The 27,462-nt window shown below is 46.1% G+C and overlaps 2 protein-coding genes across 5 annotated transcripts in view; one reads left to right on the forward strand and one right to left on the reverse strand.

The window, feature by feature from the left end:
- STOM (stomatin) overlaps positions 1-11,640 on the forward strand; it is a 28,272-nt gene extending 16,632 nt beyond the window's left edge. Inside the window, exons 5-7 of the mRNA XM_068551764.1 lie at positions 2,063-2,266; positions 3,247-3,381; positions 9,576-11,640. Coding sequence (XP_068407865.1) covers positions 2,063-2,266; positions 3,247-3,381; positions 9,576-9,770 — 534 coding nt within the window. The 3' untranslated portion in view covers positions 9,771-11,640. The remainder of the gene's footprint in view (positions 1-2,062; positions 2,267-3,246; positions 3,382-9,575) is intronic.
- A 5,836-nt stretch (positions 11,641-17,476) lies between these two features.
- Positions 17,477-27,462, reverse strand: part of GSN (gelsolin) — a 56,049-nt gene continuing 46,063 nt past the window's right edge. For all 4 annotated transcript variants that reach the window (XM_068552753.1, XM_068552755.1, XM_068552756.1 and 1 more), the window contains 7 exons: positions 24,395-24,485; positions 22,330-22,500; positions 21,534-21,708; positions 20,330-20,454; positions 20,001-20,078; positions 18,449-18,509; positions 17,477-17,890 (listed from right to left, as the gene is read on the reverse strand). In XM_068552753.1, the coding sequence (XP_068408854.1) occupies positions 17,721-17,890; positions 18,449-18,509; positions 20,001-20,078; positions 20,330-20,454; positions 21,534-21,708; positions 22,330-22,500; positions 24,395-24,485 (871 nt within the window). In that variant the 3' untranslated portion in view covers positions 17,477-17,720. The remainder of the gene's footprint in view (positions 17,891-18,448; positions 18,510-20,000; positions 20,079-20,329; positions 20,455-21,533; positions 21,709-22,329; positions 22,501-24,394; positions 24,486-27,462) is intronic.

The following is a 27,462-nucleotide window of genomic DNA, read 5'->3' on the forward strand; positions in this document are numbered from 1 at the left end:
GAGCTTCTGCCTTCCAGCTGCTTTCTAAACACAGAGCGGATTGGAACTTGGCAAGCAGTCCTTTTTCTGATCCCCTGTGAACTTACTGCAAAGGGAGATAAACACTCTGCCTACAATAATCAGTAGATAGAGAGGATGCAACTTTACAAAGCTCCAGCTGTGGCAGAGTCCCAGTGGCAAAACTCATTTAGAAATGATACACATTTTCCCGTCACATCATAGGAAAAGATTAATTTTCACACAAGATGGTAATATACTGTATATCTATTTACAAATCCCCCACTTCTCTTCCAGGTTAGAAGTATTTTTAGGTTACTGAAAAAAAAGGATTACTGCTTTGATGCCTTGCAGAACTAAACTGCTACGTACTATCATTGTTTTTATTACTTTCCACGTACATAGCTCTTTACACTCTCAAAAGGGCTTCGTTTCCAAACATCTTCTTCTTTGACCTTCAGAGAAATTTGCATAGACTTGGGCCTCATTATTAGCCCCATCTCACAAATGAGGAATCGCTCAGTCAGTCTAAAGGCCTTGCTGGAGGTCACCGAGGGAGGTGCCGGCAGAGCTGAAACTATAGCTGGGGTCTCCTGACTCTCTCACTCCCATTCTTCATCCCTCACTGTATTCCTGGGACCACGTTTCAGTCCCGTTCATCTCTCGTTTACTGCCTACCTGCTGTGTGTCAAGCACTCTGCCAGTGCTAGAGATACAAAGACAGACTGCCTTCAGGAAGTTCATAGTCTAACAGAGAAGTGATGATGTAGATAAATCATGTCACTGCAGTGAAGGGGCAAAGGAAAGAGTGTTTAACTCTGCCGAGTGAATCAGGGAAGTTCCATAGAGAAGAGGACACTAGAACTGTGTCTTAAATGATGAGTAAGGACGCTCCAGCCTGAAGCGGTGGGGGAAAGAGAAGGGAGGACGTGCAAGCAGAGGGCCACCTGCAGAAAGGCCTGGGGCATGGAACATGGTGCAGGCGGGGACCTGCGTGTCATCTAGCATAGAGTGTGTGCAGGAGTGGGGAGGAATGAAGCCGGAGGGCAGATGTCAAAGGGCTTTACACCAAGGCAAGGACTTTGCCCTTGAATGTGATAGGAAGCAGTGATGCATTGTGTCCTGTTGAGCATTTTTATGTAGCGTGCTGTAAATATACTTCCGCCTTGACCTCACCCTACAAAAACAGTTCCGTTCACTTTTTGTTCTAGTAACACTCTGCTACTTACAGTTCATCAGACCTCGGCTCCCCGGTACCTCTGTTCCTTTCACACATTATTCTCTCTGCCCTGAATACTCTTTCAGTCTATCCTCAGAAAATGTTTACTTCCTTTTCCAAGACTTAGTTCATGTATCACCTCTGCCACCTAAAGCTGTCCATCCTTTGTCCCTTAGAGCTTCCCTTGATTCCTCAACCTCTTTGAAAGTGGGAACCAAGTTTTTTCATACCTTTATCCCTGGAACATAGCACAGTGCCTGCTGCTAACTGCTACTAGGTCTCAGTATTTGTTAAGTGATCAAATGAAGGAATGGAATTAATAAATAAATGAATGTACTTTGTTTAAAATTTTATGGACATAGTTAACATTCTGAAGCTTTGCTCTCTTCGTCCCTTTGGGCTGCTGTAACAAACCACCATAGACTAGGTGGCTTATAAACAACAGAAGTGTATTGCTCACGGTTCTGGAGGCTGAGAAGTGTGAGATCAAGGCACCAGCGGATTTGGTGTCTGATGAGGGCCTGCTTCCACTGTCTTTTCATTGTGTCCTCACATGGTGGAAGCGGGGAGGGATCTCTCTGGGGCCTCCTTTCTAAGGGCACTAATCCCATTCACGAGGGGTTCACCCTCATGACCTAATCACCTCCCAAAGGCCCACCTCCAAACACCAACACACTGGGGATTGGGTTTCAACATGGATTTGGAGGAACACAAACATTTAGTCAATAGCACTTACTAAAGACAATCAGCTAGTGTTTTAAGGTGTTCTGTCACATAACATTCCTTACAGTTTTATTAAAGAAAGAGGTGGTTGACAGTTGTAAAATTGCTTCCTTTGTGTTGTAGATCCTCACTAAGGATTCAGTGACAATTAGTGTGGACGGCGTGGTCTACTACCGTGTCCAGAACGCTACGCTGGCTGTGGCGAACATCACCAACGCTGACTCAGCAACCCGTCTTTTGGCACAAACGACTCTGAGGAACGTCCTGGGCACCAAGAACCTTTCCCAGATCCTCTCCGACAGGGAAGAAATTGCACACAACATGCAGGTGAGGAGTGCACCAGTGCTGCAACTCACCAGAAGTTGGAAAATAAAGCAAAGGGTCAATGGGTGTTTGAGAACTTTTCATCAAGTCAAGTTGGGGAATCACTGGCCTTTTTTTCTTTGTAGAAAAGTTTTCCCAAACTTGATGGAAGGGTATTTTTTTCACATAATTAGCTCATGGGTTAATAACACTCCGATGTGTGCGTTGTTTTTTAATTCCCTCCAGTGTGCATTTTTTTTTCCCAGAATTAGTGTTAACCTTTTTCTTTAGCATAATAGTTCAGAGGCCGTTCTGCAAGATAGCGCAGGTGTAGTTAAAGCCATATTCTGTGCGAGTCCCGTGACTGCCTTTGCAACTCTTGCGCTTTCCAGTCTTGCTTATGTAACAGATGATGAATCAAACCTGACTTGTTCAAAAAAGATCAAGTACTATAAATCTGAACTGTTATTATTTGTATAGACTTCACTGTGTGTGAAATCTCTGGTCTTACTTGACGCCCACAACAACCATATGAAATGGAATAGAATGATTTCGTTCCGACCGTTGTAAAGGGAGGATACTGAAGCACAAAGAAATAACGTGGCTCACACAGAGTCACATTGGCTCAGGAGTGTGCTGGCCACCTGTTTTTATAAGTGAAGTTTTATTGGAATACAGCCACACCCATTGATTAATGTACTACCCATGGCTGCTTTTGACCTGCAAGGGTAGGGTTAGTTGCAACAGAGACTGAAAATAAACCATCACTATCTGACCCTTTTAGGAAAAGTTTGCCAGCCCACGTTAGCTTATTAGTAACAGAATCAGGATCCACTCCCCAGTAACCCAGCCTCCCACTTCAGCCTCCCTGCCTGCATGGATGACTGATCTCTCTGCAACCCTCCACCAGTGCCTTACCCGCTCCAAATCCCAATGAACAGAGCTACCTTAGGCCACTGGGCAGGGGCTGAACATTTCTAGCTTGCCTTCTCTCTTCCTAACAGACTACTCTGGACGATGCCACTGATGACTGGGGAATAAAGGTGGAACGAGTGGAAATTAAGGATGTGAAGCTCCCTGTGCAGCTCCAGAGAGCCATGGCTGCCGAAGCAGAGGCATCCCGGGAGGCCCGAGCCAAGGTAACCTTTTTTTTTTTGTAGCCCTTTTGTTTTTCCTGTTGAGTTTTCTTTTTTAATTACACAAAGTAAAACGTGTTTGTTGTAAAAAATTGAAACGATCCTGAAGTAGTGAAGATGAAGGCTCTCCCCATCACTTTAAATTGTATTTCCCCCAGAGGCCAGCACTCTTAACAGCTTAGCGTACATACTTGAAGATTTCCGTTTGGGGTTTATTTGACTAGGTTATTAGTCTACTGGCTTGTTTGGTTTACAAAAGTGGGATCATACAATACATAACTGTTCTTCACCTTGGTTTTTTCACATAACAGTATCTCCTGGGAATAGCAGTACACAGAGCTACCTCGTTCTCACTGCACATCCCATACATTATTCTCCCAGTGCCCTATTAAGGACACATTAACAGTTCTGACTTCAGAGCAGACGGGCAGTTTCATCAGTTTGCTTACCATTCATTCCTTCCTTATTTTTGTCTTCTGTTTCATTCTCTGTCTTTTCCCAGGTTCTTCTTCCTTCTTACTGTTTCCTCTTCCTTTCTCTCCTCTTCTCTTTTTTTCACTTCTCTTTTTTTCACTTCTCTTTCTTTGATGTCTGCTTTTTTCCCCCCCTCTTTTTTTTAATCATTATCACTGCCTATGTCTTAACCCTACGTGGGTACATGGCCCCCATGGGAGGTGCTGGGGGAATATTTGTGAACCTGGAAAAGAGGATCTATTGAGATGATAGTGCATAAGGATACAGGGATATCTCACCAAACCCAAGGGTAGGAAGTAGAGTCAAGCCTCACCAGAATTGGAGCCAGAGACCAGAAAGCAGCCTCAGGGGAGGCAGGCATTCCATATCCTGGGCCACGTCTCGCTGCAGACAGCTGGAGGGGGAGAATGTCTGACTCCCAAGTGCACGTCTCCCCAGTTGAACGCTGAAGGAGACACACCAGCCCCGATTCCAAATTCACAGCTGAGTGATTCTTTTCAGTCCAACTTCACTCAAAGATCCTAATAAGGTCCCACAGCCCCTTACCTATGAATGGGTGGAGGAAGAGGGATAGTTTTCATAGGAGTGGTTGCTGTGGATGTGACAGATCTCCCAGGATACCAGGAGCGAACCAATTTGTTGCCGTTAGAAAACAGTAGTAACTGGTGATAATTGGCTAACCACAGAACCCTGCCCTTCTGTTAGGATGCCCTGTAAGCCACAGATTGGTCACTATAATTTTTTAGCCAGCACCAAACAGAATAGTAGCTCATTTGACACACTGCATCCAGAATTTTCTACTAACCAGGATTTTTAGATTTTCCTAATGTGTTCATTGATGCTTGTGATGACACTACAACACCCTCAAGTACTTTCTCTCCAAACCATCATATTTTATTTAGAAGATTAAATTACGTTTGTGTTAATGATATTAAATATGCCCCACTATAATTTAGTTATTTGGAAGATTAGGAATCACTTTTACCTAGAATATGTCATTAACCAAAAACCCCATTTCCAAACCATATTGAATAATAGAATTTATCATACATAGAATACGTAGAGTATCGGAGCCTGAAGGGTCCTTAGGGATTATCTTCTGAAGGTGACAAATACCTGGCCCAGAGGCTGCCACTCCACCCTCCGGCTCCCAGGCCATTAATTAACCACAGCACTGTCTTCCCCTGAGCTTGACTTGACCTTAGAACCGTGCTGAAGCACTCCAGGTAACAACCTGCAACTGCTTGGAATTGGCCCTAAACATGAAACTTATTTGCCATCTCACTCTTTAGATGAAAACATCAAAGCCCAGAAAAGTTATGTGTTTCCTTGAAAAGCACACGGTTGATTAGTGACCATGGAGATTAGAATTTCTTCTGCTCCTCGCTGCCTCCTCTGGGACTTTCCAGGACGGACCGAGTCTCTTCTACCAGCATTCTCACCAGTTAGGAAAGAGAGCTCCTGACTTCCCTTTCTAGCAATAAGAAGAGATAAAGGAAGCTGGTTAGAATTCTGAATTACTGTGCTCTCACTTGGGTGAGGCTGTCTTTAAGGTTGCGGTTAACACGCAGAATCACAATCAGTCTCATCCTTCCATAAGGTACAGTAACCCCACAACAGCCATAAGGCCCTGTACTCAAGTTCTCAGGGAAATAGGGGTCACCGTTTCTTCAACAAATAAACTGCAGAGGAAAAGGGTGGAAGAGTCTATAGATTAAGAGACTTCAGAGAAAAATTCCTCAAGTTAATTGGCCATCAGGGAAATGCAAATGCAAGTCACAAGCAGATGCCACACTAACCATCCACCAGAATGGCTTAAAAAAAGAAAAAAGATAGCAAAAGATCCAAGTGTGGGTGAGGGAGGAGGTCTTGTTGGTGAGAATATAGGTCAGAACAACCACTCTGGAAAACTGTCAGTCTGTATGTATCTGCGAGGAATGCACGTGTTTGTTTACCAAAGGGCACGTGCTGGAGTGTTCACTCCAGTACTCCAGCAGCACTTTGTAATTACCCCCGACTGGCAACTACCCACATATCCATTGCTAGCTGGATGGATAAATAAACATGGTTGATTCATACGAAGGTGTACTGCACAGCAAAGAGAATGAACGTGTAAGTGCTCATAGGCGTAATTGTGAGAGAAGGGTCACAAAAGAGGACAGATTCTCCTGAACGTGTTATGATATGTTAGGGGGACCTCTTTTTAAAGTTTTCAGACCAACTCTTAATGACTGGAAATGGAATGTCTTCCGTGCTTGCAAATTCTCCCTTATTTCCTTTTTCACGGTTCTCAGAAAAGTGCCTGGCATGTGCTTTCGGGCTCCTATCTCTGGGGCTACTCATCTAATAATGGAGAGGGTGGGGTGCAAGAATGCAGGTCACCTTTCTTGGCGCTTCCCTCAGAGCAGCCCCCCTGGGTCACAGGAGGAGACAGCAGGACCGCCCACGTACCTGAAAATGCCAGCTTTCGACACGACGGTCTGTAAATATGAAGTGCCGATTGACAGGGGACTACTGCACTTTTTGCAGAAGGCGCACACACCCACGGGTAGCTTGCGTTGCTTCCTAACGTCCTACCCACAGTGCCCTCCTGGCCTGTATTAGACGCAGCCTGTGGTATTGTGTTCACCTCTTGGGCAGCCCACTCGGAGTAGCTTTTCTATTAACAAAATGTGAGACGGCCGGATGGGTCTGGCTTCCCAGCCAAGAGATGGTGTATTGATTGGTATTGGGAGATGAGCTATCTTTGCAGTCGGTCCATGTCCAGACAGAAAAAAGGACCTAACTGGACATCTGAGATGACATGGAAAGAAAATCAGAGCCTGCCATTCTCGTGGCAGGGTCGGCCTGTGCGTTCTCTCCAGTGCTTGCCTGGGAGGACAGTTCCCGGCTTCCCTTTCAGTATGGCTGGCACTGGCCCCTTCTCACACATCTAGTAGGGCATAATGGTTTGCCTTGATAAATTAAGGTTTTTATCCTCCAATCTGGGTTCCATCTCCCAGTAAGTATCCCCTGTCTCACCGAATGCACCGCAATCCAGGAACCTGGACTCAGCCTCTGTCCCCCTCTGGTCCCGTCCCAGTCCGCCCCACACTGTTGAGTCTCCCTCCTGAGCAGCGCCCCAGTCCGTTTCCTCCTCCATCCCCACTGCCGGTGACTGGCACCAAATCACTCTGAAAGCTGTCCCTCTCGGTCTTTTCTCTTACTGATGCTCAGACATCTGTCGGAGTGTTTGCTCAAACTAGATCTGATGAGGGTTCCCATCGCCTCCGGGATGAAGACGAACACCCGAGCTTGTGCTGCCCTTCCTACCCCGCCCCATTCCCCCCCAACACCTTCCCACACCTTGTCCCATTCGTCTCCCACCTTCCCACCCTGCCTCATTCATCCCCTACCTTCCCTTCTTCCCCAGAGTGCTCATCCCCTTACAGGGTCCTGGAATACACCAGCTTTTTTACACCTCAGTACCTTTTCATGTGTTCTGCCTGAAATATTCTTTCTCATCTTAATCCAAACAGCAAGGCTTTTGTCCTGTAATGTTCAGCTTCTTCTGTAACCTCACCACTTCACCTTCTGCAAAAATTGCTTTCCTCTCAGTGCCGGCATTTGTACATGTCTCTGTCAGCATTTGTCACACTGGAATGAAATGACCTGCTTCCAGTCTGTCTCCCCTACTTGGCCAGGAGCTGAGGGAGGCGGGGGAGTTCCCCCTCTATCCCTAGCCCCTCACAGAGCTTGACACCTGGGAGGCCCCCAACGCTTACTGTATACGTGAATGAAATTGTACTGGTCATAAGACCATTGCTTTTAATTCTGATATTCACAGCAGTGTTAAGAACCATTAATATTTTGAGATCCCTGTGAGAACAACCTAACTACCCTTTTAGTCTTGAGGATTATGGTATCTTTACACCTCTTCTCCTAGGATTATGAATTAGAAGTAACTGCCTTGATTTGGCTTCTGAATCTTTTAGGAATTAGGGCATAAGTGGATCCAAACATTAGGTCTTGACTTGTCGCTTGCCCTTCCTACACAATTAGCCTCCGTTTATACACTCAACATATAATAGACCTTCTCTGTCTTCCTCACAATGGTCCCATGAGGTAGGTGCTATCCCATTTTAAGAATAAGAAACTGAGGCTCAGAATGTTAAATACAGTAAGTCCCCTACATACGAACCTTCAAGTTACGTACCTTCAAGTTGTGAACTTTCAAAGATGCAAACGTGCGTTCGTGTGTCCAGTCACATAAGTTAGTTCACGTGTCTGGGTTACATTGTCGTGTGCGTGCATCCTCTACAAGTGGTTGTGCTTTTGTGTACCTTACAGTACTTTATAGAGTACAGTAGTACAGTATCTTTATCTAGGATGTCCGGAAGCAAGTGTAGAAGCAGCGGTATATAGCCAACTGTGTTAGTTGGGTACCTAGGCTAACTTTGTTGGACTTATGAACAAATTGGACTTACGAACGTGCTCTCAGAGCGGAACTCGTTCGTTTGTGGGAGACTTACTGTAACCTTTCTGAGGACATTCAGCTAGGAAGGGTTAGGTTTGCAATTTGAGCTTGAGACCATCCAAACTCCAAAGCCCCTGCCCTCCCCACCACTCCAGTGATCTTCAAACTTTTTGCTCATGTAACCCCTCAAAGAATTTAGAAAAACTCTACGTCCCATCTCACATTTTAAATAGACATGTAAAATTTTTCATTTTGCATGTATATACTTGTCAAGCATATAAGTCCTGGCATGTTTTAAATATTGACATTTTAAAATGAAACTGTTAACATCATTCTTTTAAATGTATCCAGTGAAATTTTGATAACGTAATGATTTCATCCTCTGTTTTATAGAATGATGAAAGAATAAGTTCTTTTAGCAATTAGGAATTTTTCATTTTTTCTTTTTCTCCTTGAACTTATATTTCCATTCCAACTCTCCCACAGAGTCTTTTCCTAATATAATGTATTTTGTCATGAATTATTTTCTCACCCTTCTGGAACACATTTAGTATATAAGTTAAAATATTTTTAAAATTTCTCTGACTACAAGCAAGGGTCTCAATGAGATGAATGAGGAATGAATTCATGTCTTTGTAGATGGCTGTTACTTACTGCTAGAATAAGACAAGATTCAGCATCAATTCTACTTTTCATTTTTACAGGTATAAGGAGTAAGAAACCTTATTTATATAAATAAGTAGATGGAATTGGAAGTTTTTTTTTAGGTAACTTTATACAATTCTTAGCACTCCCTCTGAATTTACGTGCTAAAAAATCCTACAGTGATCTTTCATCAAAAAATATTTTTAATTATCCATCCATCCGCTTGCAGTACAATAAGGTCCTCTTCCCTTTCTTTGAAATCAAAGAATTGGAAATCCATCTGACTTGCAAAAGGCTTTGTATCCAGTCATTGGGGTCATTCGTTCACTTTCTCAGCCCCTACACAGTATTCTGAATTGTCTCCTTGTTTGGTGCACTAGAAATGGGAGAAAGGCAATAAATAGTAAAAGAGGATGTCTTGACCTCAGGCACATATTCAGGCAAATCAGTTACAGGAAAAAGAACATACAGGAACTGAGTCTGGAAATTGATTTCCTTAGAACTATTCTGGCCGACTCCCAGGAAGGCTTTGTGTACCACCTGAGCTAGACGTACCCCAGTTTGAACTGCTCAGCACCCGCCGTGTTCTCTGGTTTGACTTCTCCTTGCCACTGTTCTGTAGGTCATTGCAGCTGAGGGAGAAATGAATGCATCCAGGGCTCTGAAAGAAGCCGCCATGGTCATCACCGAATCTCCTGCCGCCCTTCAGCTCCGGTACCTTCAGACACTGACCACCATTGCTGCTGAGAAAAACTCGACCATCGTCTTCCCTCTGCCCATAGATATGCTGCAAGGCGTCATAGGGGCAAAACAGTGAGCCATGTAGGCCGATGCAGAGATGAGCTCTTCCCTCCTAAGGATGAAGCGAGGACCAAACCAGCCTCTAACCCATAAGGAGGGAATAGGGCGGGAACCTTGACTTTCCTCCCTCCCTTCCTTTTTCCATATGTTGAGTGTGATGTTCTTAGAACGTGTAGTGCTCCTAGCCACAGATGAAGGTTGTTGGCTTGTAAATACTACGTGAGAGTATGATTTATGTAAGATAATCTCTCACTCTAAAATACTTAAAAGTTCATATTTTTAGATTGTTATGCGATAGGTTAAATCCATCTTCTTTCGAATTTCATTGAGTCATTCTGTGCCCTCTATCAGCAGCCAGGCCAAAAGTAGGAAGGTAGACTATCATCCCCACCTGACATCCTGGCTGGACAAATGTTTTGCAGAGAACAGTGACCTCGGGCTACAACCAGCTTCTCTGGGCCACATGTGCCTTACTTCCGGGGAATCTCAGTTAAGGAAATTTTCCTAACATCAGTTTACCTTCTAAACTCAAACCGCCCCACCCACACCCCCGATGTTGCAAAATAACCCTTACTTGAGAGTAGACATTTTCTTGCCAGTACCTGTTAGCGCTGGAGAAAAAGGTGAAGATTAAGGAAAATGATTACCCTAACTCTTGAAAGACTTCTAAATCCATTGCTATAGAGGTCCTTTTAAAATAATGTGGGTGGTTTTTTCTTTTAACTTCTTTGAGCCCCTTTATGAGTAAATGATTCCTCTGTGGTCTTTCAAACCAGCTAAATACTTGTCACAAAAGTGCTTTTTTTCTCACTTTTGCCTATTTTCATATATCAGGTTCTAAATAGTTTTGATTTTTTAAAATAAAATTTTCTCTAAGTTCTATAAACCATTGTTTGTATACCCATTTGAATAGCTTAAGGGACTAGTACTTTAAAAAAATATATCTTCAGAAAACCCTTATATTTTACTGTCTGCTTGCTATCGACTCGTGTACACTGTGAGCTATCTTGGTTACCATTCATTAAGTAGTAGAAGGAATTCATAGTCTCTCGGGCACACAATATCCAAGGAGCTTGGGAAGATGCTCTCAAACTTAGCATATCTATATAGGTGTAGATCTTTTTTATTTCCCTGGTGATTTTTTTTTTCTGTCGTATATGGTGATGCTGAAGGAGGAAGTGGTCAGACCTGAACCACCACTGCTGTAATATTAAGAAGCACCTTCCCGTTTCACAAATGCCTGTGAAGCCAAGTAATCTGGCATTCTTCTATTGGTCTGGAAAGCCGCCTGGTGACATTTGTATCACCCTCTTTGAAGCTCTGAGTTCACCTAGAAAAGTCTTAAGAATAGCAGCTTCCTTACCCAAAGCTGCCCTTCATATCTGTCCTTAGCTGGGTCACTCTGTCAAATCCCAGCCTCCGAGAGTCCCCTCCCCGACAGCCCATTTCTAAGGTTATTTTACAAAACCTTGAACCACCATGGATCCAGGTGCCTGGCTGAGTTCATTAGATATACAATATACAGAGCATTTTGGCTTGGAACTCAAGCTGCATTTATATTTTGAATTTTTAAATAATGATTTTCTCTCTTTTGTGAGGTGGTTCACCCTTGACCGCTGAGGACCAGGAGACAACCACATTTCCTGGCTGAAAACCTCTTGTCAGACTTAGAGGTTCAATGCTTTCTGTTCCTTGAGTCTATCTCCAGATACCAAACAGCCTTCGCTCTTCTGCCTTGTGGATTCATAGTCCAAAAGGTTGGAATTAAATTGCCTGGGAAGGAGGAGGCATAGAAGGAGCTCTAGAATGACAGTGTTAGTACGAGAGTTTTTCCAGGTGGCCTCCCTTTCCAGTGCTGTACATAATAAAGTGTGCACTTTTACTAATTTTCTTTGGGTGAGAGAAATTTTCTTTGGGTGAGTCTGTTTCTGCCTGCATTTCGCGTATGTGGATTTCGTTTTTCAGAAGTGGCACATCAGTCCCTCCAGTCCTGGACTAGCCGCTTTGCCTTCTGTGTGCTTTTCCTGGACCAGAGGAGGAGGAGAGGCCGTGGTCCATCTGCCGTCTCTCATGTCTTGGCTCCCTCTGGTGCACCTGCCTGCAGTTTCCCTGGGGAGTTTGAGATCGATGAATCCTTGGCTGGGCTCATTTCTCTTTGCCTTAATCCAAACAGGACAGGACCTCACTTCTTGCTGTCACCCAGCTAATCACACTGGCATACCCCCTACTTAAAAAGAGAAATAAATGATATAAGACTAATGGGTGTTACCTGCCACAGTCAACCTTCAAAGAACCATCTTGAATTAATGGCTACCGCTTGTGAAGCATTAGGTACATACATTCTATCATTTTATCTTCAAAACAACTTGATGAGGAACTTCCCTGGCGGTCCAGTGATTAAGGCTTTGTCCTCCAATGCAGGGGGTGCAGGTTCATTCCCTGGTCAGGGAGCTAAGAGCCCACATACCTCAGGGCCAAAAAACCAAAACATAAAACAGAAGCAATATTGTAATAAATTCAATAAAGAGTTTAAAAATGTTCCACATCAAAAAAAAAACTTAAAAAAAAAAAGGACTTCCCTGGTAGCACAGTGGTTAAGAATCCGCCTGCCAATGCCGGGGACACGGGTTCGAGCCCTGGTCTGGGAAGACCCCACACGCTGCGGAGAAACTAAGCCCGTGCACCACAGCTACTGAGCGTGTGCTCTAGAGCCCACGAGCCACAACTACTGAGCCCAAGCGCCACAACTACTGAAGCCTACGCGCCTAGAGCCCGTCCTCCGCAACAAGAGAAACCACCGCGATGAAAAGCCCGCGCACCGCAACGAAGAGTAGCCCCCGCTCCCCGCAACTAGAGAAAGCCCGCGTGCAGCAACGAAGACCCAATGCAGCCAAATAAATAAAAATGTTTATAAAAAAAAAAACAGCTTGATGAGACACATTTTTAGCCATTTTATCGATGAGGACCCTGGGGCTCAAAGGTTAAAAGTTACCCAAAGTCACATGGGTAGTAAGGAGCGGACTTGGGATTTGAACATGGATCTAACGCCAAAGACTCCTAAGTTGTCTGAATGTATCCTGGCGAGGCAGTGCCTGCATCCTCCACTTTCATATACACACCACCACCCACAGTCTTTTTATATGTAGATCACTTTTCAAGACTGTCAAGTTTCATTTGACTAGTGAAACTTGGCATTCATACCCAAGCAGGCCTTAAACTCTCGTTTTGGACCATCAGATCTAGGCTTCGGTCCAAATGAAGGAAGTAGATTGGGTGTTGGTAACCACATTGTTAGAACACACTGGCCTGAGTGGGAGGAAACCAGGGTTCCATGGATCTTTGAAGCTTCGTGGCCTTTTAAACTATACTATCTCTGTGAGCTTCACCACGCCGGGCTTCACAAGGTTACTAGCTAGTAAAGAACCACCTGTTTCCAAACTTCTTTTTAGCAGCAACCCCCGTTTTTCTATTTCCAAAGGAAACTATAAAGTAAAAGATTTAAAATGCCTCTTATCAGGATAAATTCTTAAGTTCACATTTATAACATTTACTTAATGTCAATCGAGGCTGTTTTGAAAAAAATTAATCAGAGTTACAAAAGGCAATTACAGCCTTAAATTAGGCTCTACATTCAATTTCTCCACTTTATTTCGTCTGTGATATTTGTTACCACTTTAAAAATGGAATTTGAATCAAACATTTGTAAAATCACTGAAGCACCTCATAGAATTCTACAGACCCCAGTTTAAAAATCACTGCTCTTGATGCTTTTCCCACCACACCCTTGAACGTGTAAGGTGACCTCAGATAGGTCATACTCCTTTCTGACCCTCATTTTCCTCACCTGTAAAATAAGAAGTTGAGTTCCACCTGTTTGGGTCTCAGACCTTTAGAGAAAATGTTGGAAGCTATAAGCACAAATTTGTACACAACTTTAAGAGATGCACTGACCCCACCGCCATGCCTGTCCAAAGACTCGAGAACCATTGGACTAGATAGATGATCTTTAAGATCTTTCCTAATTTCAGCAGCTCTGGGCTCAGATCAGGCTGGGATTTGCCTAAATGAGTCACACTTGCGAATAGGATGCAGCCCTTTTCAATCCACCCTATAGCCAGAGTTTGTTGACAAAGGAAATTGAAACGACTAACAGATTTCAGGAAGCTCTAGAAATCTAGTAACCATAATGGAGGCCGGGAATCTTCCCACAAAGATTGTGAAAAAAAAACAGGCTGGAAATTAAGCCCTCTGAAAATTACTAGACGTCATAAAACTGTAAGGAACCATTACTGTTCATTATTATTTTTAGCATCTGACTCCAAAAAAGTCTCCCACAAAATGGCTGTCTACCCAGTGTCCATTTACCCGCTTCCTCCTTCCTAGGAGCCATGACTTTAGGTTTCTCCCCATTAGAGCTCTTATCTCAGGGGAAGAGGAATCCAATCCCAGCTCCTGTCATGAATTTAACTGGCCTATTGATAATTCTATCCCCCAGCCCATGATTTGGTCAAGAATGGTCATGTAACCCCATACGGGCTCTTGAGATCTGAGGAGAGGTTTTCTATGGACTGGGGGATAGTTCCTCCTCCCTTTTCTGGGAGAACTTCTCAAAACAATCCTTTATCTTTTCCTTTGGGCATTGCCATGCATGGGTGTGACAGACAGGACGCCTACAGGTATTTCACTACCAGATCGGGAGTGGCAGAGCCAAGAGAATCAACAAGAAACCCAGACAGACCCAATGGGTTTAGTCAACCAAGATGGCCCCCTAAACTCTGCACTACCATTTATGAGAGCATATAAGTGTGCTTATGGTTTAATTTGATTTAAGTTGGTTTTCCACTGCTTATAGCCAAAAATACCCTATCTGATCCAGGGTGTAGTGGGTCTTTCCCTCCATGGTTATGTACTAAGTCCTGCTGTGGACTAGGTTCTTTGGTTTTACCAAATAATAATAATAACATTGTTACCATTTTTGAGCATTTACTATGTGCCAGGTATTGTATTAAGCATAATCTCATAAAAGTCGTAGTTGGGTAGGCTCTGTTCTTATTCCCATTTTGCAGCTAAGGAAGCTACAAAGAAGTAAGATTACACTGCTGATTAGTGGTGTAGCTAGAATTTGAACCCAGGTCTGACTTCAAAGCCCCACTTTCAACCCCTATATTGTACCACCTCCAGTTAGGTACTATATGAATACAATATTACCATTTTGCAGGTGGGGAAGCTGAGGCTCACAGAAATTTTCTGTCCTATCCCTAGTGCCTTGCACACGGCCTGGCATAAACATATATCTGTTGAACTGAATTGTCCAAGATAGGATGCAGGATCCAAGCCCAGACCAACCTCTTTCCAAGAGATACCCCCTGGGCACCTGTCATGGCATTTCGCAATGACTTCTCCACTGTAGACGATGGGATCCAACGTCTCTCAAAAACGGTTAGGAAGAGAAAAATATGTGGTTGAAGTGATAGTGTTCCTGACTCATTATTTTGTCTTTGAGAGAAAAATTGCCTCAGGCAACTTCCTTTCTCAGAGTAGGCAGACCTCTCTCTCTGAAGCCACAGACACTAATAAACCGAAATTGGCCAATAAACTGCCTTGAATGCCAAAAAATGGAAATGAAGAATGCATGGCAGGTTCACCTGCCTTTGATCTTCCACAGCGAGCTGGCTCTGTCTGGACAAGCCTCCACCTTCCTCTAGTGAAGGCCCTACAAGCTCCAGGTGGTAAAGGCTGCCTTTGTTCCAGAACTTTGCATTTGTCAAGTTGATAGCTTTGACCATGAAAGTGGCCCTTTGGAGTAGAGGTAGGCATTACAAGATCAAGTTCAAACCCCTCAGCGTGGCATTTGAGGCCCTCCGTGAACTCTCGGCTTCCCCACCTTCTGCTCCAGCCCCCTGGGCTGCTGTCTGTCCCTGAGTACAACATTCTCCCTCAGAGCTCCATCTCTGTATAGCTCCATACCCTGCCTGAGATGACCTGACTCCCGCCCCGCCCCCCCGCTCCATGTTTCACCTGGGAAATTCCTTCCCCACTACTCTCCTCACTTCTGCGATGAATCAGACTCTATTGAAGTAGGGCCCCTAGGGAATTTATGGTTTTAAAAACTCCCTGGGCAATTAGGGTGATCAGCCAGCTTTGGAAGCAACAGTGTAAACACACACACACACCCTTCCCAACGCATAAACCCTCACACTGGTTTCTGTTTTTCCGCGGTCCTATGAACGGGAGTTTTCCCTCTGTAACTTGATGGGGATGGGTTGGGGAGGTGGCATGGAACAAAAAAGGGGAAAACGCGGAGAGAAAAGACCAGAAGGATAGAGGGGAGGGAAGGGGCTCTGTCTCCCAGCAGTTCCTTGGACTGGTCTGGGATCTCCATGGAGAAAAGGTTTAGAGACGTAAGTTCATGGAGACGCCTAAGAGGGACTTCGTGACAAACGGAGCATGAGCGAAGAGTCAGGGTCGGGGGCACCAAGTGGGGCACAGAGGAAGTCCCTCTTCCACACCCCAAAGGCTGCAAACTTCGGGAGCATCCAGGGGCACCTCATGTCAGCAGAAACACTTGTGGGAACCAGAGGAAGCGAGGAAGATCCAGGCAGATGTTACAGGGTGTTGGTACCTTGCCCACTTTCTACTACAGGGAATGTAAGTGACTCAGGGGTCCAGCTGCTGGCTTTGAACTCCTGCCGACAGTGCTCCAAGGCCATGCCTCCCAATGACTGAGTGTAGTGGGGAGATAAGACACACCCCACCCCTGGGAGACCTTCAAATCCTTTGTTGGCTGATTTGACTTGGGCTCCAGAACATTTTAAATCAAACAAATATTTGTACACCAAGGTTCACAGTAGCATTATTCACAATAGCCAAAAGGTGGAAATGACCTGAGCGTCCATCGATGGATGAATGGATAAATAAAATGTGGCATATACACACAATGGAATATTATTCAGCCACAAAAAGGAATGTAATTTTTACATGTGCTGTAAAATGTATGAATTTTGAAAACATTATGCTGAGTGAAATAAGGCAGACAGAGGACAAATGCATGATTCCACTTATATGAGGTACCTAGAATAGGCAAATTCATGAAGACAGAAAGTGGAATAAAGGTTGCCAGGGGCAGAGGGGAGGGGGGAATAGGAGTTATTGTTTAATGGGCACAGAGTTTATGTTGGAGATTATGAAAAAGGTTTGGGTATAGACAGTGGGGACGGCCACATAACATTGTAAATGTATTTAGTGCCAGTGAATTGTACATTTACAAATGGTCAAAGTGATAAAATAGTATGTTATGTATAGTTTACTACAATAAAAAATAATAACAAAAATGGGACTCTATCATTAAATATTTTTCTTTTTTTACTTCGGCTCAAGGACTCCCCAAAAGCTTTGCTGAAGCTTGCTGGACTGCACGGCCATCTACGATGCATCCACCCAACCCCTCTTCCTCCCTCCTTCACTTGGGGTCAGACTTGCATCTCAGTCTGATGGCTCTCCAACCTCCTGGTTCCCTCCCGATTTCCTTCCACATAAGCATTTTACCCCTAGTACAATCGATACCCGTTTCACCTCACTGCTTCTCAGCGGACCATGATTCACACACGAGGTGAATGAAGCTGACTTACTGGTTCACAGACAGAAGCCATGCCTCCCCCTTCCCCTTCCCCGCCCCAGGCCCTTCTCAGAGCAATGACCAGGACAAACTGAGCCACAGCAGGGTAACACACTTCAAAAAGCTTTTAATTGAATTCAATTATTTCCAAAAGCACAAATACTTGAGATAATTTTGCAAGGACCCTGAATTTTTGCAGGGCTGTTTTTGGCTACTGTAAAAAAGCAAACAAACAAACAAACAAAAAACAACCACACACACACACACCAGAGTGGCCCTGCTCGCTGTAAGGTCTCCTTGCGGTATGGACAGTTCTGAAAGGCACTGACCAGTAACAGGGTGGGGCCTTCCTCAGGCAGCCAGCTCAGCTAGGGCCCTGTCCAAGGGGTCCACAGACCAGTAGTTGTCATCCCAGCCAAGGAACCAGCCCACGAAGGAGGGAGGCTCAAAGCCTTGCTTCACCATGGTGATAGGGGTCCGCCTATCACGATTAGCTGGGTCTGTCTCGATGTACCGCTTAGCTGCAGACACATAGGGAGGAGAAGAATTCTTAGGGTCTCCCTCACCAAGGAGAGGTGCTTCCGTGCCTAAGATGGTTTTTGGTCCCACTGTCCCCAGTGCCCAACCCCGGCACTGGACGCCACCATCCCTTAAAGGCAATGACACCCACATGACTCCTCCACCGCCCTGCCCAGGAACACGGGAAGGAACAGGGGTCACAGTTTAACCTCCAGCTTCACAAAGCTTATGTCATTTTTCTCTAGCCGTCCCCTACTGGAAGATATCGAAGAACCAGCTTTTGGGTTTCCAGCTCCCAAATCAGATCTACTTCAGCTACCAGGGATCTGCTTTCCCACATCTAAATCCTGACAAGTTTGGTCCTTGGGCATTCTGGGAATCTGAAGCAGCTCCTAGCTGCTGCTTCCTTTTGGTGGGACCTAAGGCTTCTGCAGGTCACTGGGGGCTGACCACGGATGCGAAAGTCCCCACCCCCACGGTCACAAACGCCCAGACCCGCACAGGAAGCTGCTTCCACCCCACCGCATGACACAGACCCACAGACACCCTTGGATCCTCACCAGAGGTCAAGGCTTCTGTCTTTTCCTCTTCTTGAGAATCCTTTCCAACCCAGACAAAGACCTGGAAGAGAGGCGGGAGATGAAATGGCATGAGGCGTGCTGACTCCACGTGCTCCTGGAGGAAAAGCGGGAGGTTCCAGGTGCGGACCAGACACCCCCTCCGCTGACAGAGCCCACGGACCGTGACTCCAAGGATTTGGAACAGAGACGGCAAACTGGTGACCTACAACCTCCTCTGTAGGCCCACCCACCCTCTGGGGGGTGGTCTGCAATGTCTTTTTAGACTAATTGAGTGACTAGCGGATTACGTTCAATCCAGACTTCCAACTTCCCTTGAAAACGGGGAGGATCTGGCAGCTTCACCCGCACGTGGATGATGAAGCTGGGCAGCAGCTGCTCCTCTCAATGGCAAGTTCCAGTTTGCCTCAGACTCCACCATGCCTTCATGTCTCCCCAGCTCAGCCTGCTTCACTCACTAACACTGCCAAGCAGGTGCCGTCAGCCACTGAGGTTGAGACCCCTCTCTAGAAGTTCAGGAAGGATCCCTTTCCGGGCATTTACTTGTTCAACAAATGAGCAGCCTAACATATGCTCACTGGTTTCTTCACCCAACGAATATGCATTAAGAGTCTGCTATGTGCCAGTCTCCGTGTGTCTGAGCCAACACGGTCTAAGGCTTGGAATAAAAACAACTCACCACCGCTACCACCATCTTGAATCTTATGACAAGCTTGTTACACCAAAAAATCTATCCAGCTGATTTTTATGTATCATTTATTTTGATGTGTATCTAAAATGTCTTAAAGAGCATGTCATTGATAAGATGGTATTAGACAATAAAATGCCAGACTTTCTCGCCCTTGCTTATCTACAAATGTGTTCCCTACTGCAATACATCGGCCCCTCAACACCAGGTATTGTGACTGTACTGCCCAGCACAGGACTCCCAGCATCACAGCATTTTGCCTGGAAGACAGTGGTGCTTCATAAATGTTGGCTGAGTGAGTGAATAAACAGATGAACGCACAGATTAAGTAGTAAATGGAACAAAGTTGCCAGCAGCTGAATGGCTAAACTGCAAACCTTTTGGTGCTGATCTTCCAACTGGGGAGCCGGAGAAACAGCCCTGTGGGTCGAGGGGAGTCTTACCCCAGCATGGCTGCCATCTCCAACCCTGACAACTCTGGGAGAGGCCAGCTTGATAGGAAGGGCTACGGACTGCCACCCCCCACGAGGATGCAAGCCCCGTGGGGACAGGGCAATGTCTACTTCTAGGTGACACCGGACAGTTTATGCCTGCACGTGACATGCTGCAAAGTTCAACTTTCTTTACCAACAGATTTAAAGGAAGAGTTCACGCTCCCCTAAGGCCTGGGAAATAACGCTGGTCATCTGATTTGCATTTATACGGTGCTTTGCAGTTGGCAAGGAGATTTTATCTACCTCTCATCTGTTTGGATTATGCAAGGTAGGTACCACCACGCCCATTCTGCAGATGAGGAAAGGGAGGTTCAGAAAGGGAAAGTGACTTGCAGCACCATGCTTCACCCACCTGGTCCCAGGTGTCCAGAAGCATGACGTCATCGGTGGCCAGGTCTTCCTGCATGAGCTCGCCAGGGACCTCTTCGATCTGGGAAGGAATGGAAGAGGTTAATAACAGCGCACCAGCAAGCCGCTTTCCCCCCCGGGTAGGTCTGCTCTATCTGCCCCCTTGAGTGAGCTGCAGAGCTGGCTCCAACCTGCATGGGTCTATGCTGGTCTGTCAGAAGGGTACTCTCCCCGCCCCTGCTGTGGATGCAACAGCTCCGCTCCCTGGAACACGCCTCCCAAGGGGCGAGCAGAGGGAGCGCCCTCCGCCCTCCGCCCTCCGCCAGGACTCACCACAAAACGCCCAATCCTGTTGGAGCAGGCGAAGAGGCGAGGAGGGTGGGCATCCATCTTCTTGTCCTTCAGCCGTGGGGACGTGCGGTAGGCGGCCTTCCCACCCAGCGCCTCCCAGAAGCTGTCTGTGAGGGGAGGCCACACCAGTTACCAACTGACACCACCCTCCCCCCTCCAGCACTTCTCCTTAGACCATGGGACAAACCCTGCCCTAGCACAACCAACTGCTCTCAATCCGCAGCCTGCATCTTAAAATCCCAGGGCGCCAAAGAAGGAAGGGGCCTGAGGGATTCGACGGTGATGAAACGGAGGCCCAGAGAGGGAAGACCTGGCAGTGGACACACAGCCAGAACTACTTCTGGTTTGAGATTGACGACAGCACCACGGGATGGGGATAATTATCCCCGCTCAACATATGAGGCGGTTGAGGCTCAGAGAGGTTAAGCAACTCACCCAACATCACACAGCTAGTATGCTGTAAAGCCACCTTACCTGACGCCACGTATCATTTCCACTATACCTGCTCTGTCCACATGTGCTATTTAAATTTAATTGCATTTTCCCACCAGTCACATTTAAATATTCATTAGCCTAAACATGTGACTAGTGGCCACCAATCTGGACCTGGCAGACATAGTACATGTCCATTCTCTCAGAAGGTTCCAGTGGACTGTGCTGCTCTAGACAGAACTACTCTTCCCCATATCTGCTAAGCATCAAGCAGGAGGGATTGGGCTTAAAAGTAAGAATGGAAAGACCTAGGGTTGGCATAACAAAGGTGTTCCTGACCCGTGCTCTGGAAACAAAGCAGGCTTGTGGCACTGTTACCCCTCTTCCAGCTGACTTCCCCACCTGCCCCAGCCCACACTGAGCTGTCCTTTCTCTAACTCCTGGACGCCTCCCTCTCACTGACCATAGTCCTCATTTTCATCTAACTCACTTTTTTTTCTTTTTGGCAGCGCTGTGGCATGCGGGATCTTAGTTCCCCGACCAGGAATTGAACCTGTGCCCCTGTGGCGAAAGCGCGGAGTCCTAACCACTGGACCGCCAGGGAATTCCCTAACTCACTTTTATTGACACTCATTAGGGGCCAGGTGCTCAGGAGAGGGGGGAGGATATAGAAACCCCCAAGCAGACAGAAGGGAGGGAAACATAACAGCTGCACCCCCAGAGAGCAGCAGGCCCCTCCGCCCCTTGTTCCTACCTGGCTCGCTGCCTTCTGCCACCTGAACAGGTTGGGCCCGAAGCACCTGGAGCAGCTCCTGGGCCCCGGTCTTCTCTGCCTCGCTGGCTCCTGTACCCACCCACAGGTAGGCGGCTGAGGGGGTTTTCAGGACAAAGGCATCGTTGGAGTTCAGCACGCCAGCCTTGGGGATCACCTGGGAGGGCAGTCCTCGATTAATCAGGAACCAGATAAAATGTCCTCAGCCCCCTCCTCGTGGCCCAGGAGACACTGCAGCAGGACCAGCTCTTAGGTGAGGACTTGGAGGAGCACACACCCCATCAGAGCTGAGGACACAGACTTTGGGCACTGAGGGCCTTAGTTGACTCCCATGAGTCATTAGTGCCCTGTGGCTAGCCAAGGAGATTCTAGAAATCTGGGCTGCATTAACAGAAGTTGGGCGCCCAGAACAAAGGTGATAGTCCCATTCTCCTCTAGGCTGCTCAATAGGATTATGTTCAGATCTGCACCTTCCACCATGAAAGGGATAGCAGCCAACTGGAATGTAATGAAGAACAATGTCCAGATTGTGAAGAATGGACTATCTGTAAGGTAGTGAGTTGCCCGTTATGGAAGGTATGCAAGGGGCAACGGGCATCTCTTGAAACAAGGGGAAATCTAAGACATACAATCTTGCTGCCAGGGCAGGAAGGTACAAAAAGCTGTTTCTTAACCCCTCAGCCAAACCCACCCAATCCCGTGCCCAGAGATCTCCCCATCAAGCCTGGGAGGTTTCAGAGAAGCCAATCCTGCCTGGGGTCCAGGGCCTGGGTATTACCTCAACAGCTCGGGTGGCTCCAGAACTGCTGGCCCGGACCTGGAAGAGGCGGGTGCTGGCAGGAGCTGTCTGTCCACCCTCGCGGGAGGTGCCACCCCTGTAGATGATCATGGGTTTCCCGCCAAACAGGCTCATGAGGTGAGCAGGCTCCTTGCCTTGGACCACACGGCTCTGGGAGGGAGACAGGAGAGCAAGTCAGGAAAGGGGGTGGGAACATCAGTCCTGTACGACACCAGGCTCACCGCCACCCGCTGCAGCCAGCACAGCCTGGGCTCACCCCTCAAACAAGGCCGTCACACTTGGGTCTGTGCACGGGTGGTGCATGACCCTACAGCACACAGGGGCTGGCAGGGGAACAGGAGTTCCAGGAAGGCTGGACACAGCACTATTGCCTGAGGCCCCCCGGGCACTGCCTCGGCCGCTCCCCTCCCACGAGGCCCTGCCTTGCTGAGCCTGAGTCTAGTCCAAGAACCAAGAGAGCCCACGTTTGCAAATATTCCCTTAAATGGAAGCACAGGGACTGTTCGTGCACATTCTTCCAGGATGGTGATGTCAGCCTCAGGCATGAAAGCTGGCAGAGTGGTGAGAATAGAGCCTTCCAGATCTGGAGAGACCCCTCCTGCACAGCCAGTGCACCCCACAAGCGGACTGCAGTCAAGGGCTTGGTGGTGGGAGGGAGGGGGCAAGGAGGTCTAAGATATATCACATCTGCTTCTGCCCTGTGTGCCCATTTCATTTCGGATCCCAGTTGTGACCCTGGCTAGCTAAATCTAGAAGACAATCGCACGTGTGGGTTGGGGGTATTGTAGTCACTTCCCAACATGGGCCACCACTTTTGGGTCAGAGCTCAGATCCAAGCTCCGCCCTGACAGTGAGAATTCAGGCACGGGCCTCAACCTCTCAGTTTCTTCTTCTGTGAAATGGGGCCAAGAATGCTACTCCTAAGGCTGATGTTGGGATGAGGTAAGGCAGTAATCATCCCACTCAGCACCCGGCACCCAGCCTCCAGGACCCAGAGGATCCCACTGTCATGGTCAAAGTTCAGGGCACCAACTCCGAATCTGAATCCAGAGCCCTGCTCACTCCAAGGGTAGGATAGAGAAAGGAGGATTCTGTCTCCTTCTCCCATGTCTCCCCCACCTGCTGCCCTCCAGGGCCCAACACTGTAGCCAGAGCAACCTTTTAAACCCATGAATCCCTTCACATTACATTTACCATTTTAGCAACGTCCCCTTGTTCTCAGGGTCAAGGTCAACATCCTCACTGTGGCTTCTGGGTGGTCTGGTCCCTCTGATCATCTCCCCAGACTCCTATCATGGCACTCTCCCCTCGCTTTAATAACCAATGCCCCCTCCCACCTCAGGGCCTTTGCATGTACCATTCCCTCTACCTGGAATATGCCTGGCTAACTCCTACTCATCCATTAGGTCCCAGCTGAAAAATCTCTCCCTGGATGGGGGCCTTGTTTAATCCAATTAGCTCCTACTTGGGATCTATGTGTCGTTACACTTAACACACCTGTGTAAGGGGTCTATTATGGGCCAAGCATGGCTCTAAATGCTTTACAAATGTTAACTCTTCATCCTACAGCAATCCTGTGAGATAGGTATTGTTATTAACCCCAGTTTGAGAACACAGAGGCATAGAGAGGTCCTGTCCATGGACAGGACCTGTCCAAGGCTGCCCAGAGGTGAAGACTAGATTTAAACCCAAGCAGGCTAGCTCCATGTCCATCCTCTGAACTATACCACCACACTGCCTCTCCTGCTCCTCTGGGTGTCTTATCATTTTCACTCACTGTGCACGTCGTTATGTGTGATTGTACATCCTTTGCCTGCACGTCTGCTGAACATCTTTCTCCCCCCTAGACTGTAAACCACATCACAGCAGTTCAGGGCAGGGCAAGGGTGGGATCTGTGTGTTCATGGTTGCAGACGCAGTGTCAGAGCCCTGCATAAATGTTCGCTGGAAGGATGGATGGATGAATGGAATGATGGACAGTCAGATAGATGAGTGAACAGATAGACAGGGCCCAGGGTGCGGCCCTGAGGGACAATGGGCTCACCTGGACAGGGGTACCTCCCAGCTCCTCATCCAGCTGGGCAGTCAGGATGGCAGATGCGGCAACTTCATCCTGGGTGGACTGAGCACCCTGCCTGGAAGGGAAGTGATACTCAGCACTGAGGTTTGCAAAGAGCCCCGAGTCTCTCTTTCACCCTGGGCCTGAGAAACCCACAAATCCCCAGATTACAGGTAATGAAACTGAGACACAGAGAGGAAAAGGGGTTCTCTCAAAAGCAACCAGCGCCAGGAACCAGACCAACATGCCACATCCCCCAGCTCAGCATCTCACCTCTTATAAAGATCTGACCACAACCAACAGACTTCCTCATCCTAAATCTGCCCTGCAGGGATATTTATAGTGGGTAGCTTTCTGCCCCACCTCTTCCTATTACTGTCTAAATTTCTCATAACCAACATGTGTTATCTGTATAAGCAAACAATCTGACAAATCAACGTGCTGATGCAGCTATTAAAAAAAAAAAAAAAAAAAGGCTTCTCATGAATTTTGTACCGTGTGTGTATTACCTTGCTCAAAAAAATTTCTTTCAAGCTGCTTTTAAAAGTCTGAGGTTGTCATCATTAATCATTAGAGAAATGCAAATCAAAACTACAATGAGATATCATCTCACACCAGTCAGAATGGCCATCATCAAAAAATCTACAAACAGTAAATGCTGGAGAGGGTGTGGAGAAAAGGGAACCCTCTTGCACTGTTGGTGGGAATGTAAATTGATACAGCCACTATGGAGAACAGTATGGAGGTTCCTTAAAACACTAAAAATAGAACTACCATATGACCCAGCAATCCCACTCCTGGGCATATACCCTGAGAAAACCATAATTCAAAAAGAGGCATGTACCACAATGTTCATTGCAGCTCTATTTACAATAGCCAGGACATGGAAGCAACCTAAGGGTCCATGGACAGATGAATGGATAAAGAAGATGTGGCACATATATACAATGGAATATTACTCAGCCATAAAAAGAAACGAAATTGAGTTATTTGTAGTGAGGTGGATGGACCTAGAGTCTGTCATACAGAATGAAGTAAGTCAGAAAGAGAAAAACAAATACCGTATGCTAACACATATATATAGAATTTAAAAAAAAAAAAAAATTGTCATGAAGTACCTAGGGGCAAGACAGGAATAAAGACACAGACCTACTAGAGAATGGACTTGAGGATACAGGGAGGGGGACGGGTAAGCTGGGACAAAGTGAGAGAGTGGCATGGACATATATACACTACCAAACATATAAAATAGATAGCTAGTGGGAAGCAGCTGCATAGCACAGGTAGATCAGCTTGGTGCTTTGTGACCACCTAGAGGGGTGGGATAGGGAGGGTGGAAGGGAGGGAGACACAAGAGGGAAGAGATATGGGGACATATGTATATGTATAACTGATTCACTTTGTTATAAAGCAGAAACTAATACACCATTTTCAAGCAATTATACTCCAATAAAGATGTTAAAAAAAAAAGTCTGAGGTTGTCAAATTGAGAGGCATTCTACAGAATAAGACTAGTGCTCTTCCAAAGTATCAAGGTTGTGAAAGAAGAGTAAAGACTGAGGGCTTCCCTGGTGGCGCAGTGGTTAAAAATCTGCCTGCCAATGCAGGGGACACGGGTTCGAGCCCTGGTCCAGGAAGATCCCACATGTTGCGGAGCAACTAAGCCCGTGCGCCACAACTACTGAAGCCCGTGCGCCTAGAGCCCGTGCTCTGCAACAAGAGAAGCCACCGCAATGAGAAGCCCGGGTACCGCAACGAAGAGTAGCCCCCTCTTGTCGCAACTAGAGAAAGCCTGAGTGCAGCAACGAAGACCCAACGCAGCCAAAAATAAATAAATAAAATAAATAAATTTATTTTAAAAAAAAAAAGAGTAAAGACTGAGGAACTGTCACAGATCAAAGACATGATTAAAAGCCACTAAGGAGACGTGATGACTAAATGGCATGTGAGATCCTGGGTTAGATCTTAGACCAGAAAAAGGATATTAGTGGGAGAACTGGTGAGATTCAAGTAAGGTCTATAGATTAGTAAATAGTATTATAACAATGTTAATTTCCCGGTTTTGAAACTTGAACTATGGTTAAGTAAGACGTGATCATAGAGGGAGCTGCGTAATGGGTATATGGGAACTGTCTGTAGTGTTTTTGCAACTTTTCAGCAAGTCATTTCAAAATAAAAAGTTTAAAAAAAAAGAAACCTAACCGTCAATCTTCAAAAAGTTTGAGATCGCATATAAGAGAAACGAAATGAAAAAAGAAAAATACTATACTGAGATACCATTTCATAAACTATAAGGTTGACAAACAGCGAAAGTTTGATAACACAGTCCACTGGTGAGGCCGTGGGGAAACAGACACTCTCATTTGTTGTGGGTGAGAATGCAAATACTACAAACTCTATCTACGGAAACTGGGTACTATCTATCAAAATGACAAGTGCATTTACTGTTTGACCCAGCAATCCCACTTCTGGGAACTTACTGCAAACATATTTCTCTACACATTCAAACTGATGTTTGTTTAAGGTTACTAATCACAGCAATGCTTGTAATAGCAAAAGTCTGGAATCAACCCAAGTACGCAACAGCAGGGAATTTGTTAAATAAACTACAGGATAGCCACGTGATGGAATATTATGCAGCTGTAAAAAGGAGTGAGGAAGTTCTTTATGTACTGACAGAGACTAAGCTCCAGGAAGTATTAAGTGAAAAAAAGCAAAGCACAGGACAAAATACATAGTTTGCTATCTTTTGTAAGGAAGGAAAAGAACTAGGAATATAGGCTGAGATTTTCTTATATTTGCATCAAAAATTACTGGACGAGTATACAAGAAACTAATGAAAGTGGGCATCCATGGAGGGGTGGGGGTCATAGAGCAAGGTGGGGAGGGACAGAATGGGGACAAGCTTTCTCAATACATGTGTTTTTATTCTGTTTTGATCCTCGACTCGTGAATGTATTATCTATTTTTAAAGAATTAATAATTTTAAATTAGAAAACATGGGAGGATGAACAGTACTTAGAGTGGGATTGTGGGAGAGATTTTCTGTTTGT

The sequence above is a fragment of the Eschrichtius robustus genome, chromosome 10, assembly GCF_028021215.1.
Source record: "Eschrichtius robustus isolate mEscRob2 chromosome 10, mEscRob2.pri, whole genome shotgun sequence".
NCBI classification, from domain to species: Eukaryota; Metazoa; Chordata; class Mammalia; order Artiodactyla; family Eschrichtiidae; genus Eschrichtius; species Eschrichtius robustus.